This window comes from Magnolia sinica, chromosome 9, assembly GCF_029962835.1.
Source record: "Magnolia sinica isolate HGM2019 chromosome 9, MsV1, whole genome shotgun sequence".
Lineage (NCBI taxonomy): Eukaryota > Viridiplantae > Streptophyta > Magnoliopsida > Magnoliales > Magnoliaceae > Magnolia > Magnolia sinica.
This window is the reverse complement of record NC_080581.1, coordinates 73,380,058-73,401,158: the sequence shown is the minus strand read 5'-3', so window position 1 is coordinate 73,401,158 and position 21,101 is coordinate 73,380,058. Positions and strand designations below refer to the sequence as shown.

Below are 21,101 nucleotides of genomic sequence, written 5' to 3'. Positions count from 1 at the left end.
AAGGTATGAGTTGGTTAGTAATATGTAACCAGGCTGCGTTTGGATGCACAATTCAATTGAATTGCAAACATACAAATTAATCATAAGTCACAAAAATCAGTGATGGTTCACCTCAAATTTGGATTTATGGTCTTTTCTAGTCCAACATGAGTACCGGCTAACGCACCAAAAGCAAAAGCTTCGGAGCAGTTGGAAAAGCACTGGATCATCCCTTTATCTAGGCCCTCTCAGACAAATCAATCAAGATCTTCCCGTAGGCTACCCCATCTCAAAGGCCCCACAGTGGGACCCACCTCGTGGCCATTCTGCATCTCATAGACCCCACCTCGTGGGCCGCCCCACCCCAGTGTAGAGATGCACCAGCATCAGCAGGAGGTTACATGTGTTGGAAGAAAGTCTTTATTTTTGCCGCAGACCACCAGACAACCTGCTGTAAGTTGGAAGTCATCATACATCAGGACCAACCAGCTCTTGGTGGCCAAGTACATGTTGCATGACCACTATACAAATGGGTGGGCCAGATTGTTTCAACTAGTGGGGTCCATGGAACCACTTGATCAGGCAGGCCTGTATTAATGACCCTGTTACCTACTAGGCAGGGGCATTATGAAATTTGTACACTCATCCTTCAAATCTGGACTGCGCATGCCAAGAGCACTTGAAACCATTGGTTTGATGGGCCACATAAGGATGGACCAAAAGCTCGAAATCACTGTCATTTGACCAATCTATCCATTCCATTGGTGCCCATTGAATGCATACCATTTACATATTGTGTTTAAAATTCCTGGCACTAAAACCAAGCCCAAAATAATCTTGAGCTATGGTCCATCAAATGGTAACCTGCCATGTGAACGGTTCTGATTACATTGGAAGTGGACCACGTGTGAGGTAGAGATTCAGATTGGGCGATGACCAAGCCTCCAGCAAGCCTCACAAGCATCCCCAGTACAATCATTACATCAAAGAACTTTAGTAGAATCAGCCATCCAGCCATCCATCGGATGGTCCATCAACTCAAAATATCACAAGAGAAACCTTGAAAATCCATGCCCATCTTTCCTTTTAATAAAGAAGCCCCCCATCTGATGTAACGAGAAAGGATTTATGTTGAAGTCCGTTATCAAAAATACTACAACAGCTATATATATGCCTTTCAAAATCTCTCTCACCACAACATGAAGGTTGGTTTATAACAGCATTTTTACCAGAAAAAATTCAAAATTTTCCTCTCTTCCCAACCCATTCTTCAAATTTTTTGTGGTTTTTATATTCTATTCTCAACCTACAACCACTTCTTGATATCACCTTCCAGTGAAGAACTCTCAATTCTGCCAAAGAGAACGACTCAATCCCTCCAAGGATCAGTCTCCGACCGCACCTCTGAGGGCTCAACCACCTCAGCATCCGAGCTTTCAGCAGGGCCGGCTTCGGAGCTTGCTTCGGAATCTGCATCCGCTTCTTCTTCTGATTCCAATCTTCCCCATCTTCCACCCAGGGCAATGGACATCATCTCATATATTTTGCCACCCAACTCGGCTGGGCTATCAGGCTGCGCAGGGAAGAAAAAAGGAGAGGAAATGAGAAGAGGAAGTGTTAATGAAACAAAAACAATCTTAGCATGACCTCTCTTTTATCTTCTTGTGGTGTAAATTCATGCCGGACCCAGGTGGGCCTCGATAACCCTTGGACCATTGGAAAGAAGGGGGCAATCTCAGACCATTGGATAAGAAGGGCTTGCGGGTGGTGGATTGCACGACCTAAAATCACACCATTTGGATTACCATAGCCGCACTAATTAGGGGACAGCAAAATGGATGGTGAAGGCCACTTTTACTCTACCGTCTGTTTTGCTTGCCTTTTAACCAGATGATTGATCATCCAACCTGGTGATTTGGGGGAAGGGGTGCAAACTGCCGTGAACCTCTTAAGCAAACAGTCACTAGCAATAAACTATGAATTTGAAATCCCTTCCAGACACAAGAATCTTAGGGCCTGTTTGATTGGTTGTAATTACCGGTGGTCAATGGTAAATAAATAATAATTATCTTACCAGGGTATTTCTTAGGCAAGTACAGCATCCCATTGAGATTCTCAGATTGTGTGCACCCTTATAGTGCTACATGTGCTACATGGCAAAACTTTGTATGCCACAATTTATGTGTTTCATCCATGCCATCCATTCATTTTGCCAGATCATTTTAGGGCATGATGAGCCCAAAAATGAGGCAGATCAAAGCTCAGGTGGCCCACAAGTGGAATAATGACATCCACCATTGAACCCACTGTTTTCTGTGGAGTGGTCCACTTGATCTTTGGATCTACCTCATTTTTTAGGCTCTGCCCTAAAATGATTTCAAAAAATGAATGAACAGCATGGATATAACACACATTATGGTGGTGCCCACAAGAGTTTTGCTTTGAATCGAGGTTGAAAGTCACACAGTTTACGAGATGGTATTCCCTCTCTTCCAAACAGATGGCAAAATCCATCCTTTACTGTTCTAAGAAAGAAACATGAGCCAGGTTCATGGCGCATTTCATGATGGCCGATTGAAAGAAATGACATTATTTGTTCGGCCCAGAAATGATACAGGAGGGGACTGCCTTTCAGTATTCACAGCCATCCATCAGATGGCCCCATGAAGGGGAGCTCCATCCTCAATATCCCTCTATCAGACAATCTTAGCTCTTGTAGATGGAAAATTATAGCCAACAGTAAAATAGCAGGGCACAACAGTAAAGATCTCCCATCAACGAGGCCAACCATATGAGAATGGATCGACTAAAAGGAGGACCCACAAGTGAGGCCAAACAAAATGCTCTATCAAATGTGGGACATTTGTCAGGGTTCGTAGCCTTACCGTGAATCCACTTGAGATCAATGCGGTATCATACAATAGGTCAACAGCTCTCTTAGCTTCGCTGCTTTCTGGGGCATTCTTGCATGCAGCCTGTAAATTACATCCATATTCCAATGTCAGACAGATATGGTAAGCCTCAGTTCAGGCACATCAAAAGCATCTTTGATAAGATGGCAATTTTCTGTTCCTTATTTCAGCTCTAACATCAGCAACCACCCAGTACAAAGAATGAAGGTTTGTTAGGCGAACGGGCACATGCCATGGACATGTGCCACCCGGCATCGAGTAGGAAACCTGAGCTGTGCATCAGGTGGAACCCACCATGTAGATTTCGAACAATCAGTCTATACAATGGCCAGATAGGCCACACGTGCAAGAACAAGGTACAATAAGAAAACTTAACTAGGAAATTTTTGCCATCCATCTTTTCAGCCTACCTGGTAGTTGACCTTTGAAAATTTTTGGCCAGAACCCACAGGGATGGACCACCTAAATTCTTGGCTCGGATGTCCTAAACATGCTGCAGTGGCATATGCCATGTGTAGAGGTGCATAAGGCAGGCCTGAGGCTAGCAGTCCTCCAAAAGATGACACTTCAACATGACTCATACAAACAACATGCGGAACTCACATGGCCGCATGTTTGGATGGCCACAACCATCCATCTAGCAAGAACTAACTTGGATCATCTGAACATGCAACCCTGTGGGCTCCATCCAGCAAGCCAGGGACAATGAGCATGGGTTATGCAACTCATGCATGTGAATGTGATAACCTCAGTAGAACGAGTACACCATACTTGAGCAAGTCATCTTACATTGAGATCCTTAATGATGGGATGATCTGGATTGACCTCTAAAATTCTCCTCCCTCTCATGAATTCCAAGCTAGACGTGTCACCAAGGGTCTGTGCTTTCATTAACCTACAACAGGAAGACATGAGATGAGCAGTGTTTTAACTATTGCAGTTGATTTGGAGCTCGGCCGAGTTCTTTGGTTCCATGTACATCCAATACCCAGTTAACTAACTCCGCAAAATACCGAGTCCCAGCACTAAGTTTTTAGACCGTGTATGATGTTTGTTTGGCCTAGATCGTGTGACTCAGGCTCGTACATCACGTGGATCACCCCAAGGGGCCCACATGCAGAGATGGGCAGATGACCGGAACTGCATCTAGTGCATTTTCTAGGGGCTATTGTGGATGGGCCATAGTCCATACCTCATGCTGAATGGATAGTTCTGACTATAAATACTTACAGATAGGGGTGTCAATGGACTGGGCTCGGGCCTGCTAAAAGCAGAGTTTTGAATAGGGCTGGCCTGATGGCCTGGCCCAAAACAGTTCAAAATCTGGGCTGAGACCAACCCCCAGCCCGGCCCATTGACAGCCCTACTTACAGATAAGATAACCACTGAAAATTTTTAACAGTTCACACTCCACACATCAATAGTCAGAGTTATCCTTTCAGCGTGGTTAGCAGATCCTGGTCCATCTGAGGTATCTTCCAAAAGATGAACAGTCCCAATCATCCATTGATCTCTACACATGCGCTCCTCAAGACAACACATGATCACAAACCTGGTCACAAGTTACACGAGCAGCAGAAAAGAGTGCTTGTGTGGCTAAGGGCTAAGCATAGATCCATAAATTACCTCTCCATGTTAGCAGACCATCCAAACTTGCCAGAGACAAGCACACAGGGTGATGAGCTCAGACGCTTCGACACTTGCACTTTGGCCACCTTATCACCAAGCTGTTGCTTAATCCAGTCACAGAGGAGATTGTATTCTTGCTTGTTTTCTCTTTCTTTCACCTCGTCCTCATCACCTGATATAAAATTTCAGGTCAGCAATACATGCACCAAAAAGACCCAACGGTAGAAATAATGCAACATTTTTGCCGAGTTCCCATGGGGGTTTAGTGAAAACAATCACCCTAACCACAATCAAAATTCCATGTATCGTTTAAATAGTTCCCATGGGGACTGCGATCAACATGCAACACTAGGACCACTCATCTGCTGCACCACTCCACATACAAGCCGTAGCTCAAAAACCAGGCTGATTGGACAAGATTAACTGCTCGATCAACACATAGCCCCGTTTTCTGGCGGGGTTGGTGCATTCATGCTCCCGATCCTAGTCTTCCACAGATAAACAACCAAAGCAATTCATATTGGCCAATCAATCTACAGCTTATCACACACTAGTTATCTTGTAAGAAGAATACTTACCCAACTCCAAATCTTCCTTGCTGATATCAACAAATTTTTTCTCTTTGTAGGTCTGTAGGTTTTGAATAGCAACCTCATCAATGGGCTCCACCAGATACAGAACCTAAAAAGATGAGAGGGAGAGAAAGAGACTTATATCAGAAAATCAATGACCATCTGATCCAACAGCAAGAATCTCCCATGCCACACAAAGTGCAAACCTCAATGTCCTTTTGGACCAGCTTCTCCAAGAACGGGGCCGTTTTCGCACTTTTCAGGCTGTCCGTGGCCAAGTAATAGATAGCATTCTGGTTCTCACCCATGCTTTCAACATATTCATCTAGGCTTATCAATTCCTCCTCGCTCTTGGATGAATGGAATCGCAACAAAGGTGTGATGCGCTTGTGGTTTGCTGAGTCCTCAATGCAACCCAATTTGAGAAGCTTCCCGAAATTCTCCCAGAATTTTTTGTAATCCTGCAATAAGTTGATTACAATGTTCATGACCAAGTAGTAGGAGCCAAGCACAGACAATGGTAAAGGCTTGAGTCACTGAATCTACCTCTTTGTTTTCGCTTTCTGATATATCCTGAATCATGTCAAATGTTTTCCTAACAAGCCTCTTTCGCATAATTCTTACCTGTAAAAATTATTAAAGAATAAAAAATCAATCCGCAAATAAGTCTATGTTGGCCTTGGAAAGTCTCAGCGATTGATTCGCCTTTCTTGGAAGCTCTTCCTCTAAGTGATCACCTGCCTCTTTTGGGTTGAAGGTCATCATCGATGGAATCAAATCGAAACCAACTACAATCCAAATGAGTATCAGTGATTCACAAAGAAGAAAGACAAGTCTAAAGGCCCACATGCAAGGTATCCCGTATCGGTATCGGTTAGCGTAACGGTGCCCTCCAAAACCGATACGGATACGGGGGCGTAATGGCCCGTAACGGCGCAATTTTTACCTGTAAAAATTATTAAAGAATAAAAACTCAATACGCAAATAAGTCTATGTTGGCCTTGGAAAGTCTCAGCGATTGATTCGCCTTTCTTGGAAGCTCTTCCTCTAAGTGATCACCTGCCTCTTTTGGGTTGAAGGTCATCATCGATGGCATCAAATCGAAACCAACTACAATCCAAATGAGTATCAGTGATTCACAAAGAAGAAAGACAAGTCTAAAGGCCCACATGCAAGGTATCCCGTATCGGTATCGGTTAGCGTAACGGTGCCCTCCAAAACCGATACGGATACGGGGGCGTAATGGCCCGTAACGGCGCAATTTTTTTTTTGCCAAAAAAATATGAAAAAATATAGATTAAATCCGGAATATTCTAAGCATTCCAAATATGCATTCATTTATAAATTGGAACATGTTTATGGTGGTGTAACGGTGCACTCTTTGGTGAGAAGTTGTATCGGACTGTATGATTAATTTTTGAACAAGGCAACCTGAATTTGACTACAAAATTTATATATTTAATTTTCTAAATATCTAATTTATATACTTAACAATTTAATATCTTTCTCCCAATAGTTCTTTAAAAAAATGAAATTAAATTCAGGTAGATCGCGTTGCCAATTTGGGGCTGACTTGGAGGACCAATTCATGCCCCAAATCAGCCTCAAATTCATGCAATTTATTGGCATTATCCCACTTGTGAATTGGTGGACATTTATTGGATAGTGAATCATGAAAAAAAATCAAAAGGCCCTATTTTAAAAAATAAGCGTCCACAAATTAACAATTAAAACTATTCAAACAATTTGATTTTGGCATTTTGAGTTAGCAATTACAGTCCATAATTTAATTGGTAAATTTTAAGTTAATACATGTCTAGTGTATAATTTTTTAAGGGCCCGAATCAGGTAGGACTCGGACTGTGAAATGTAGCACACGAGTGTCAAAGTTTTTTGGACCCCACTCGTGATGAATGTGTTATATCCACACCGTCCATCCATTTTGCCAAATAATTTTAGGGCATGAGCCCAAAAATGAGGCAGATCCAAAGCTCAGGTGGACCACACCATAAGAAACAACAATAATTAAACGACTATCATTAAAAATTTATTAGGGCTACAAAAGTTTTAGATCAAGCTGACATGTGTGTTTTCCCTTCATCCACGTCAGTGTGACCCTATTAACAGGTTAGATGGAAAATAAACATTATAGTGGACCCTAAGAAATTTTTAATGGTGAGCATTCTATAACCATTGTTTCCTATGTTGTGGTCCACCTGAGATTTGGATCTTACTAATTTTTTGAATCATAACCTAAAATGATGTGGCAAAATGGATGGACGGCATGGATAAAATATATACATCATGGTGGGGCCCATGTGGCACGTGTACAATTTAATAATTTGTGCAGCGTGCTGCGTAAATCGCACGCAGTCCATTCATTTCACGCAAGCAGGTCCTGTGGGTCTGATCATGAGGTATGTGTTATATCTAAATCGTCCATTCATTTGACGATCTCGTCTTAAGCCTTGACACGAAAAATAATACAGATCTAATTATCAAGTGGACCACACTGCAAAAAGCAGCGGGGGATTGAACGTCTACCATTGAAACCCTTTTTGGGATCACAAAATTTTTAGATCAATATGAAATTTGTTTTTCCTCTTCATTCAGGTCTTTTTGACCTTATGAACAGATTGGATGGAAAATAAATGTTATGGTGGGCCTACGAATTGTTTAACGTTGAAAATCATCATCTTCGCTGCTATTTTTGGTGTGGTCCAGACGATCTTTGGATACAATTCATTTTTTGGGTAATGCTCTAAAATGATATTTAAAAATAGATGAACGGTGTAGATATAATAAATACATCACTGTGGAGCCCATATAACTTTGATCTCCTTTGAACTGTTCGTACAACTCGGAGCTCGAGGAGCGTCAGCGCTCGTCTTAGCGTGACATGTACCTACAGCAGCTAAGCTGGTGTGGTACACCTGAAAAAAGGAAAAAAAAAAAAAAAAAGGAGAAGGGGAAACCAAAAAGAAAAAAGAGGGAAAGAAGAGAGAAGAAAAAAGAGGGAAAGAGGGAAAGAACAGATAGAGAGAGAGAGAAAAGAAGAAGAAGAAGAAGAAGATGACGAAGGCTGCAGCCGCAACCACAGCTGCAGCTATCCGAGAAGAAGAAGAAGAAGAAAAGAAAGGAAAAAGGTAAGTTTTTTTCTTTCTTTTTTTTTTTCCAGGCCCGTAACGGCCGTTACGGGTCAGTAACGGTCGTTATGCCCGTAACGGGCCCGTAACAACCGTTATGGGTACAAAATCGGGACATCGGCCGATACGGCCCCTTATCGCGTAACGGGTCCCACCGTTAACGTTACGTATCGGCCGTTACGGCCGATACGTAACCGATTTGGGACACCCTGCCCACATGTCAACATGCTCATCGAATCCAAACCGATTGTCCTCTCAAATGATAGTTCTATGTTGGTTGCTGAAATTGGGGGCCAACCACATACCAAAACTTTTCAAAGTGGGGCCTTGTTTCAACACCAGTAGGGTCTTGCAGTCTTCCCAGACTGCCATTCAGGGGGACTACAATCCCTTTTATTTAAGTGTTAAATTGTATTTATTATTGTAACATTTAGCAGCTGTTCAAAGTGCCAGTAAAACCATCATTGGTTCTGCAAATTTGCTATGTTTGGAGTGGCTAGGAAAACATAAACTGCATTTTGCAATTTACTGTATTCTCAAGTGCAATAGCAAGATAAGAAGAACCAGGTAAAACATTTTCATATCCTGCCATATCAAAGCACATATCACCCATCACGGAAAGGCAAAAGTTCCAAACAGGAACTGATTTGTAGAGAAGGCAAAACAGTGCTGAAACATATTGGATATTGATTCAAGCAGTAAACAATTTCGTTAGAAAGAAAGAAAGAAATTAATATACATATATGTATAAAAGGAAATCCTTCTGAGGCAGCTTCACTTTTCTACACTGCCCCAAACACTTGGATATTGGTTTTCTGCAATCTCAGGTACACATTCCATCTCATCATTGATTAGAATTCCTATTAGGATGTTTAAGCCAAGAAAGAGTGGCACTTACAATTCGACTTTCTTGAAGGATTTCTCGAGAAACATTAAGAGGAAGGTCATTCGAATCAACAACACCCTTCACAAAGCTCAAATATCGAGGAAACTGAAAACAGCACAATAAAACCAGTAATGCATTCATATGCCTCAAAGAAAATAATCAGATGGTAGCAGCATCAACATCCAGTGCCAATGATAAGAGACGGATTTGATAAATCACACAACCAGGAGCAGTATCAACCTGCTTGCACTGTGTAATAGTACTTACCAGTTCACCATCAAAATCATCTGAAATAAACACACGTTTTACATATAAACGTATGTTCTTCGTCTTTGGGTTCACTATGTCCTCATTGTTAAGAGGTGCCATTCCAGGTATGTAAAGAACGCTTCTGAATTCCACCTCACCCTGTTCACACGAAGTTAAGGTATTACACGATGCTCCAATGAACGAACCTGTATTCCATTATTCGCCAACAATGGTACCGGTGGGACCCACGCATTCGCAATCTACACCAATGACCTGGTCTGTTCCATCCTAGGATGGGGATGCCATGCCTTAATATCGCTCTTATCAGATATCCTAGTGATGAAGGTGGAAAATAAAAGTCAATCATCCGCATTTTAACATGAGCCCAATTGGACAGTTAGGATCATCATATAATCCTAGGTATCCCACGTCTGCATTAGATCTATGCTAGGGACTACTTGGATCACTAAAACATGGGACCCACAAGTACGGCTTATTGAGCAGAGCAAATGCTCAACTATTATCTCCTTAGGATCGATCAGTGTGATTACAGCTAAAGCAACTTCCGCTCGTACCTCTGTCGTGAAGTGGGTGTATCCAAGTGGGTCCAAGAACTCATTAAATGTCTTCTTGTAGAATTCGTGATATTCATCTTTCTCTACTTCCTTTGGATTACGCATCTGCACATGAAAAACCAACAGCTCAATGGCTAATTCGTAAATGTAGAGAAGCCAACAAGATTATGAGAGAAACACAAAGGCCATCCATCCACTTGATCTTCGAGGCACCTGTGATCTGGCCATTCATCAGACAGGCCCCACCATGAACATGTCCTGGCCCAAAAATATGCTGGTCTGCTCATCAAGTGGGCCACACATGCATGCTGAATGTGGACCAAGTGTCAATTTATCTCAACCCTCCCATTGTTACATACACGTGTCCCTTCAGATGAGCGGAACAGCATTGTTGTTGCAACAGGTCACATACAAGTCAAGGCACAAACGATGAACAGCCCAAATGTCAGTGTGTACCATGCTCATGTGTGTGCCACAAACAAGATCGTCTCTCTTTGCCCAGATATCATTAACAGGGCTCACGTCAAACTTCAATCTTCAATTTATTGCACTGTAAGAGAAACAATTCCATTACCCAAATAGGCTTTGTCTCATTTGCAAGCTCCCAGTCCCAATATTTCTCAGTTACAGTCTTCTTCTTCTTCTTCTTTTCACCCTGTGAACAACGAGGAAAACATGCAGCTCAAATCTGCCATCAAATTATAGAAAGCAAGCCATCAAGTCCATCAGTCAGAAATTCACACACACCTCCGGCTGTGCTTCTTCGCCCTCTTTTGGTTCTTCCTCTTCTTCCACCTATCCAAAGACGCCACATCAATTTAAACACATTAAGAAAAAAAAATTTAAGTAGTGACAATTATTTAATAAACAGAAGAAAATGAATATAAGAGCTACAACAAGCCAATACCAAGTGACACTACTGTTACTACCTCAAAATTGAGACTGCTGGCTCTTGGGAAAAAAAAAACAGCAAAAAATTAAATGCATGCAATCCCACAGACAACAAATCGGAACAACCCCCAAGAAGAAGATTCTGTTTCTAGAAAAATAATGATGTCACTGTCAAACTGTGGTTAAAATAAAAGAAAAGACACTAACCATATGCCAACGGAAAATGACTCAGCGTCTTCTTGAAAAAATGAGTACATAAATCAAGCGTATATGTTACCATATAAAACGAAGATCTAACAGAAATGGCAGTTTAAAGAAGTAGAAGGAAAGAAAGAAGAATCAGCTAAGGCAATAATAAACTTGGTTGATTTTTTTTAAGAAAAAAGGTTGGCATAAAGAAGACGGTGCAGTCAATATAAACCTCAGCGAGTTTTTCTGATACCCTAAAAACATCATCATTGAATCCTCATCCCAATTAATTGGGGTCGGCTACATGAATCATATTCTGCCATCCCACTCTATCAAGGGCCAGACCCTCAGTTAGACCATAGGTCACCAAGTCTTTTCTTACTACCCCCATCCATGTCCTCTCGGGCCTTCCCCTCGCCCTTTTAGAGCCTTTAACTTGTACCAACTCACTCCAAACCAGCACGGTTCTTGGCCTCCGTTGCACATGACCAAACCAAATACCCACACACACAGGAAAAAGTAAAATGATAATAGTTTTTCTCTGCATGCTCGAATTGCATTTTCTTCCATAATCTGCACTAGCAGCTTCGCAAAATGATTGTAGAAGCAGATAAATAAATCCTCACCTCCACAGTCCTTGATTTTTCTTGCCAGGTGTAGATGGGGAAGGAGACAAACTGCGAATAATTTTTAACCAACCCCTGAATCCTTGTTGGCTCCGCAAATTCATATTTATCATCTGGCTGCAAGAGCAACAAAACAAAATTTTTGATAACCTACAAAAGGACATGCCTGCAGTATCCACACCACTAATGGGAAACAAGTGACACCATACCCTGAGATAGAGCGTAATTTGTGTTCCACGACGCAGTTGGTTTTCAGGAGCCGTCTCTTCCCTTATCACATATGAACTACTGTCTGCTATGGCTTCCCACACATACTGCTTATCGGACTTTGGACTCTTTGTTGATACAACCACCTACAACACAATTTGAAGAAAACTTAGAAAACACCTACAAATAAAGCCCAGCATGCACACAAGGCACCCAAAAGAAACATAACTTTAATAGTACATTTGGGTGTTCCTCGTTCCCAAGTCAACGACAGAATGCACTGCCACTAAACATGTTGAGATGAACCATCATTTAGATAAGAGTGGGGCCTTCCCATTATTGGCTGAATCGTGTTTTCAAGTGGAAAAGTACGAAAATGGAAGCCTGCTTAATGCGGTTTCCGTTTTCTGCATTGCCACAAGGAACCAGTTTGGAAGTACGACAAAATGCACATGAAGAGTTCCCTAATGAAAGATTTAGAACAAACATCAAATTTCCAGAAGACAAAACATAGCATAGAGAAGGCAGAATACCCTGTCTGCAACGAGGAAAGCTGAGTAGAATCCAACACCAAACTGACCGATCAAGCCATTATCGGCACCAAGATCCTGATTTTCCTATAAATCATATGATCCCCTGAGTAAGCTCCCATGAGCAGGTTATGGATAAATCTAACTCCATTTGATGAATGAGCACACAACTGGAGGAATATTAAATGCATGCAGATGAACAGAAAATTAAAATAAAGTAAACACCTTAAGCGCCTTTAGGAATTTCGAGGTACCACTCTGAGCAATAGTTCCAAGACAATCAATGAGCTCTTCTTTTGTCATCCCAATACCAGTATCACTGCAAGTTCATGCGCATATTGTAAATAACTACTATCAACAGTATGAATAAATTTGAGACAGTTTCATGTACGTTATGGTAATGGTCCCCTTTTCTGGATCTGGCTTGATGCGGATCTCCAATTCACCAGCATCTCCAAGAAGAGAAGGTTCGGTCACACTTAAAAATCTTAGTTTATCCAGTGCATCACTTGCATTACTGAAAGCAAAGAATACAGTCATCAGTGACATTTAGAGATACACAGCCTACTTGAGGGAGGAAAAGGAAAAACAAAAACGAAAACAAAAAACACTGGAAATATGGTTGTTCTCTGGGCCTGAACATTCTTAAAAAGCACAAAAGGATATTTAAGATCCCATGAAGCCTCTCCCTTTGAGAAGATAAAGGAGGATGACATGGATTTGGAAGTTACTTCATGTACATTGAGTGAAATGGCCACAGGCGAAGACAACCATTGAGCCACATTTTTTCTCACTTACCATTTTGGAGCCAATTTGACAGAAAATAGCAAAGTCAAACAGCCCTACCTAAAAGGTGATAAAATTTATGGCAACATTCTCCAGCATGAGTGAAATGCTATTTGGACTGCATTTGCAAATTGGGCCTTGCTCTTCCATATTAATTTGAACTTTAAAAATTGTATAAAGGATAAAACACTCTTTTGAGTAACATCACCAAGGATTTAATACCCATTTCGCCATACCATATCATTTACCACCGGTATGGGTCACATTGCCCTGTACCAATGTTCAGGCTGATACAGACATACTGTTCATGGATAAAACCAGTACATGTCAAGCAGGCGATACATATCGGACAATATTTTACCCTTGCTATAAATAGGAGTCAAAATTAATGGCTTTGACTCAGCTTCATAAATTCTAATGCCATTAAATCATAGCAGTAGGGGATCACAAATAATGGCTGAACACATTTCTCTAACACACCAAAGGGCTCGTTTGGGAGTATGTATTTGGAATGTATTGGAATCCAAATCACAATTACACTGGAATCAAGGTGATTTTGTATCCTCAGTTGTGTTTAGCAGCTTGTAATTGGAATGCACTAGAATCCAAACCTTCCGCTTGGGAGCTTCCATTTGGAATGCATTGGAATTCTTGAGTATATTCATAGGACCTGAATTGGATTAACTAAATCACCTTGAATATCCCAAATTAGTTTACATATGTCATATTTGATAGAATGATTGGAATAAGCCCATTTTAAATACATACTCTATAAAAACTGACGAAATTCCGAGCCTCAGGTGGCCGTGGGCCACAAGTGTAAGGATCACAACCGAGTGACTTACGTTTTTTAGCTGTCCATTTAGATGGACAACGTTTGGACAAATCATATCATTCTATTGATGTGATTTTAGTGTTGCAGCAAATAATTGGATTGTTTTGGAGTATCATGAGCATGCCACTTGTACAACTGATTAGTAGCCTAGCAACACCTTTATAACGAGTGCGATTCTCCTACCTTTAAAAAGGGAGCCAAAAAAGCATTTTACTCCAATTACACTCGAATCTCAGCAAAAATGTAAGGTTTCAAAACACACCAAAACAGTATATTTCAAATACCTCCGATTCTATTTACCTCCAAATACACGGCACCAAACAATGGATTTGGGGCCAAATTGATGCAGGACAATTAACCACTTGCTCTAAAAGCTCGAACTGTTAGAGTATGGCGAATTAATCCATTTATCTCATAGCCCAAGCCCCACATCTCATGGGTTAGGACGTCGGCCGAACCCCCCTCGTGGGCCAAATCACATGGGTCGCCCACCCCGAGTGTGTCCCCGCATCCCACGGGCTACCCCACTCAAGCCCGATGTGAAATGCCCCTGCATTAATCACCCCTGGTGAGGAGTCTCAAACACAAGACCTCCCCTGTGGGCCCCAAATCACATGGGTCACCCACCCCGAGTGTATCCCCACATCCCGCGGGCTACCCACTCGAGTCCAGTGTGTAAAATGTCCCTGCATTAATCACACCCAGTGAGGAGTCTTGAACACGAGACCTCCCGCTTTGATACCAATTTGATGCAAGACAATTAACCACTTGCTCTAAAAGCTCGAACTATTAGAGTATAGCGAATTAATCCCTTTATCTCATAGCCCAGGCCCCACATCTCATGGGTTAGGACCTCGATCGAACCCCCCTCGTGGGCCAAACCACATGGGCCGCCCACCCCGAGTGTGTCCCTGCATCCCACGGGCTACCCCACTCGAGCCCGGTGTGAAATGCCCCTGCATTACAAATCCCCTCAAATATACTCAAATACAAGGTGCCAAATGGCCCCTAAGTTTCTCAATTCAACATTAACAACAAAGACAAATTGTAGGAGAATTCCACCAAGTGTATAGATAAAAACAAGAAAATCATCAGCAACAAAAGCAGCGAGAGGAGATAGCTTTGAATAATTGAGCCCCAAATACTCTAAATGACCAATAAAAAAATCGAATCAATAGCAAGATACAGACCTTACAAGCTCCCGGAGAAATACTTCCTTGTGGCTATACAGACTGTGAACTATCAAGTCCAAAAGACGGCTGACCTGCATAATTAAGAAACCATGAGAACAATCAATCAGATATAAACAAAGGCAACAGAAGAGGGGGAAAATCCAAATACTTCTAACGACACGAATTAACAGAATCTTTCAAAGAGAAATGAAATAAAATCAGCTAAAAGGCCCATCAACTAATAGCCATAAACCATCACACAAAATTCTTGAAAGAAATAATTAAAAAAACAAAGATCTGTCATAAAGCCAGTTCGCAAAAACAAAAATAAAATAAAATAAAATAAGAAAAGGAAAGGAAATCCTTCTGCAACGGCAACAACAATGATGATGATAATGACCACATAAAGCAATGCTTTAAAAGCAGGACTAGGATTTGGCCCATTTTTACGGGCGGTACCATCCAACGAACGGTCAATGAGTCAGACCTGGTCTGACTCGTTTCAGCCCCACAATCTGATTAATATAAATTTATAAAACCAGAAGGAATTAACATGTAACATGTAATTAGCAGAGTGGTTAGTGTTTGACTTCTGAGTATAAATTGATGGTTCTAGCTTTCAATGTTTGCACTTGCATTTTTTAACAAAGTAGTTATCCACTTAATTGAGCCAGGGTTAAAATAACTGGGCCCATTTAGGTGGCGCTTCCAGTCCAAACCAGTCTGACATCCAATATGGTCAGGGTTTTAAAACACATACGAATCATTCTTCCTAAAAATTGGTTAAAAATTCATCCATTCCCCAATATCGCAATCATAAATTTTAATTGTGAATGAAACCATCAGTTCAACTTGAAACCTACCTCAAGAAACGAGCAAATATCCCAAATTCATTCAAAAGAACAAGAGGAATCCCAAATTCGTTCATAATTACATGAGGAAACCTCAGGGTAAAAAGGAAAAAAAAAAACTCTCAAGGGGTCGTTTGGATGGTGGTAAATGGTTTACGTTGTAAATGATTTACTTACTAGTAAATCACTTAAAGGCTGTAAAGCTGTAAATGATTTACAGCCTGTCTGTTTGGCTTTAAGTTGTAAATGATTTACATTTACAGTGTTTGGATAGCCTGTAAACGGTAAATGAAATCTGCTTTATAGGCTTTCATTCAAAAAAAAAAAGGCCGTTGCCATCTCATTTACTAGTAAATGAAAACTCAACTTCTTGCTGGTGAATGAGAAGAGGGCTTTGCTAGTAAATCATTTACAAGTAGCAAATGATTTGCACGCAAACTAGAGCATCCAAACACAAGTAGTAAATAATTTGCTAGTAAATCAGAAAACCACAAAAATCTCAAATTCATTCAAAAAACAAAAAGAAAACCTCCGAAGGAAAAACATAAAAATAAAAAATCACCTCAGGAACTCCATTAAATCCCATTCTTTCAATAATAAGAACCCTCAAAATGCTGAAAATTCTCACTTTTAATCATAAAACTTCACAAAAATCCCAAATTCAAACAAAAGAACAGAAGAAGAAAGATGAAAATTAAGAGCCCAAATCAAGCATCCAGCTACTTAAAAAATTCAAAAACCACAAAAAATTATCATTTTAAATTATAAATTCCAAATTTTATATATATATATATATATATATAGAAGAAAACATCAAAAGAAGCAAAACCCACCAATAAAAAAATCCAACTTCCATTACTTCAACCAAATCTCGAGAAGAAAACCTCAAAAGAAATAAACCCACCTCAACAACTGTACAAATCTACAATTACTTCAACTACCGAAAACCCCACCTCAAAACAAAATAAAACAAAACAAACAAATGAAAAGCCCAATTTCCATACAAAATCCCAAATTCGATCAGAAAGAAAACCAACCTCAGCCTGGTACTCAAACTTCTCCCCGGAAGCTTCAGGAGCCTCTTTCTCCGCAACCGCTGCATCGCACCTAACCGATACCATCCGACCACCTCTCCCCTCCTCCACCTTCCATTTCAGACCCAAATCTGCAGAGAATCTGCTTCTAAAAACGGTTTGCGGAAGAAACGGAGTTGCGCATTTCAATCCTCTTCCATTATTCTTCAAAGAAGATCGAAAATGGAAAGATGGGATTGAAGCGGCTCCCACGCTCCTGCTCAGAACAGGCGCCATTGCGTGAAACCCTAGGGGCAGAATCGTAATTTCTTACAATTGTTTGGTTTCTCAGAGAGAGAGAGACCGATTCCAGAGATAACAAGCAACAAAAACCCTTCGCGAGGGTTTAAGGGAGAAAGGGTTATAAGATGAGACAGTAGAAGCAATCTGTGCGTTTGATACCACTTACTTAGTATGATTAATGATCACATTTCAGTCCGTTCACCACTACCATCCAACTCGTATGGTGGGCCCCACACTGATTTACGTATCGATATTGATTGGAACATATAATCTGTGTGATTCTTCCCGTTGGATTGTGACCAGATAATAATTTTCTTTTTAGACGGTCAGTGTACAGTCTTCAATTAGACCGCTGGGAATATTTCATCAAGTGGGGTTTTTGAGTTGTCATCCATCCATCAATAAGGGTCCAAGTATTTTGACGGTCTGGATCGACCAAAGTATATTCAAGATATAAGTAGGTTTGATTTACTTTTCTTGTTAAATGGTGTTAAACAAACGCCATGGTTTAACAAATGAGAGAGATAGGGAGAGAAAATAGATGGTTCTAGAAGAGGAGAGACTTTTGGAGTATCTTTGGGAAGTTTATAAGGTGTAGATGCTGCCACGTCAGCAACATAATATCCGAAAAAATTTTATGATGGAAAATGAGGAAATGAAGGAAAATGAGGGAACGGGGAAAACCTGGTAGTCAGCGGGAGTACCTGAATCTGTAGTCCCATGAACGGCTACCCGCAAAACAGCTGCATCTTGGATGTTCATCAGCGCGATGATCAAATGCACTGGAGGATTCAGATTGCCCTCATGACCAACAGATGGTCAAAATGTAAAGATCAACGGTTCATATTCAAGGAGCACAGATCCAGTAATTGATGGTTAGGATTAGCCTATTTAGATGTATTTTTTGAATAGGCCACCACTGTCCACGAGGAACGCTGAACCCGACACTAGCTTCTACTAAAGTGACGTCACCACGATTCCGTGGGCCCACCATGATGTATGTGTTATATCCACACCGTCCATCCATTTGGAGAGATCATTTGAGGGCATGAGCCAAAGAATGAGTCAAGTCCAAAATTCAGATGGACCTCACCACATAAAACAGTGGAACATTAATGCCCACCATTGAAACCTTCCTAGGACTATCATGATGTTTATTTAAGATCCATCCTATTTATAAGTTAACACAGACCTGGAACGAAGGAAAACACAAATACTAGCTTGATTGAAAACTTCTATAGCCCAAAAAGGTTTTTAATGGTGGGCATTCAATCCCCATGTTTGATGTGGTGGGGTCTACTTGAGATTTAGATCTGACTCATTTTTTTAACTCATGTCCTTAAGGGCCTGTTTGGCCAGGTGGATTGGAAGGTATTGAATAGTATTAGGGTGGATGGCATGGATTTCAGGGTAACAATGGTGTTGTTGCCTTAGAATTCATAGGCTTGCTATATTCCAGGATTGCTATATCGAGTATGTTTAGGGCCCGTTTGGCCGGTCGGATTGGAAGGGATTGGATGGTATTGGAAGGGATTGGAAGTCAAATCCTAGGATTGGCCTGGCGTGCCAAACAGAGTCGGTGATCTGATCCCAATCCCAGGTATCTCAAGACAATCCGCTGACATCACCATCATTACATTTAAATCCCATCAAATTCACCCTAATCCTTCAAATTTGCCTGGTACGTGTTTGGTTTGAGGGATTAGAAGGGATGGGAAAGTTTAAAACTGGGATTGGCCGGGCGCGCCAAACAAACTGGATATAGCAATCCAGGGATATATCAATCCCATGGATCTCCAGACAAACCACTGACAACACCATTATTACCTAGAAATTCATGCCATCTACTCTAATACCAGTCAAACCCTTCCAATCCACCCGGCCAAACGGGCCCTTAGCATGCCTGGCCAATCCGGGATTAAACATTCCCATCCCTTCCCATCCCCAAACCAAATACGTCCTAGGTGAATTTGACCGGATTAGGGTGGATTGGATGGGATTTATAGGTAATGATGGTGTTGTCGTGGATTGTCTTAAGATCCATGGGATTGTCATATCCCAGATCAGATCACCCAGTCTATTTGGCACGCCTGGCCAATCCCGGCATTTAACTTTCAATACCATCCCATCCCTTTCAATCCGCCTGGTCGAACAGGCCCTAAATGATCTCTCAAAATAGGTGAAGAGTATTGATGCAACACATACATCATGAAAATGGCCACTGAGTGACATCACTTCACTAGTCAAGACTTGCTACCGTCGAATTCAATAGCTAATACGCGTCGGCCCACCGGAGTGTTTTACGAGGGATGGCGCCGTAGTGGCCTGGCAAAGATCTCATGTTTTATGGTCGATCTAGTGGCGGAGCACCTGATATTATAATCCGTGGGAGCACATATATTTGTAGACCACTGATTTATATTATCATGCATGCCTCAGGCCTTCCTGATATTATATTATGTGCTGAGCCATGCCGCTCTCCTGGTTTGTCCATTGGGTGGGCCTACGCATCGTTTGGGCTCTATATTGAATTGTGGTCTGAGGGGTCTTTACTTGTATCTCAAGGTAGACTCAAAGGAGTTTCGACACAAGGTCATAGTATTAATTTCAACATAGTGAAAAACTATCATAGTGTAAAGGTGTGAGTGCATGTGTTTTTAAAAATTGTGAGCTAGGGGGAGCTCCCTGGATTAGTTGTCCCACCTTGATGTATTGGTTGTATATTCATATTAATTATATGTATTTTCATTTTATTTTAGGACTTAATCCTAAAACCTAAGAAAATTCAAATCCCAAGTGCACCACACCATTAGAAATAGTGATGATTAACCATGAATCAAGTTGTTCTTTATATTTTTCCCTTCATCCAGGTCTTATTGACATTATTAACAGGTTTGATGGTGACCTAAAAATAAATTGGAATTTTTGTTGGTGAGGCACTCAATCACCAATGTTTCATGTAGTATAGTCCACTTTAGGTTTGGATCTGATTAATTTTTTGAACCACATTTTAAAATGAGCTGAAGAAATTAATAGACGTCATGGATATACAACACATTAAGGTGGGCCCCACGATAAGGGTAACACCTGCTAAAGTGTTACTCAGGTAACACACAGATCCATAACTCAACTGGTAGACTGAGTGGACATACCTCATTTCAACACTTGAGGTCTTGGCATCGAGCCCTAGTGGGTGTGGCTAACATGGAGTTTGTGTACACACATGGGTGTGTACTAACAAGCTAACGCTAATAATAATATATATAAAAAAATAATAATAATAATCTCCTTTATGAGGAAATCAAATTGCGTACTAAGTTACCCAGTATGCTCGCTCTTATCGCAGTGAGTAAACTCAATTGGGCACACATTAGGCCTAGCCTATTTAAAGTTTTGACTTTTCGGGTGGGCCTAGCCCATGGACGGCCCTAAAACCACATCGTCATGGCATATTGAGCCTTACATCAAGTGTAGAGATGGGCATTTTAGATCCGATCTGGTGGATCCAACCCGATCAGACCCGATCCTACCCGATTCAAACAGAACCGATGGTCTGGATAGGTTAGGATCGGGTAGCCCCATCCAGATCTAAAACATTTTCGGTTAGGTACGGATAGCACCTGTTCCAAACCGACCCGATCCGTAATCCAATCCAATTGGATCCGATTCGAACCGATCCGATCCGCACCGTATTTATTAGATTATATATGTGTGTGTGTGTGTGTTTTTACTTTTAAGTTTTACCCGACC

The 21,101-nt window shown here is 41.2% G+C and overlaps 1 protein-coding gene across 1 annotated transcript; it reads right to left on the bottom strand.

The window, feature by feature from the left end:
* Nucleotides 1-1,039: 1,039 nt before the first annotated feature.
* LOC131255678 (heat shock protein 90-5, chloroplastic) lies at nucleotides 1,040-17,444 on the bottom strand. Its single transcript, XM_058256466.1, has 19 exons — nucleotides 17,073-17,444; nucleotides 15,203-15,276; nucleotides 12,783-12,908; nucleotides 12,617-12,710; nucleotides 12,395-12,478; nucleotides 11,864-12,007; nucleotides 11,655-11,771; nucleotides 10,696-10,743; nucleotides 10,523-10,603; nucleotides 9,949-10,053; nucleotides 9,392-9,532; nucleotides 9,137-9,229; nucleotides 5,639-5,716; nucleotides 5,299-5,553; nucleotides 5,099-5,201; nucleotides 4,518-4,692; nucleotides 3,681-3,786; nucleotides 2,865-2,954; nucleotides 1,040-1,552 (listed from the first exon to the last, which is right to left on the bottom strand). Exons 1-19 carry the CDS (start codon nucleotides 17,343-17,345, stop codon nucleotides 1,349-1,351), a joined length of 2,391 nt encoding a protein of 796 aa, XP_058112449.1. The 5' UTR covers nucleotides 17,346-17,444; the 3' UTR covers nucleotides 1,040-1,348.
* Between the last annotated feature and the right edge of the window lie 3,657 nt (nucleotides 17,445-21,101).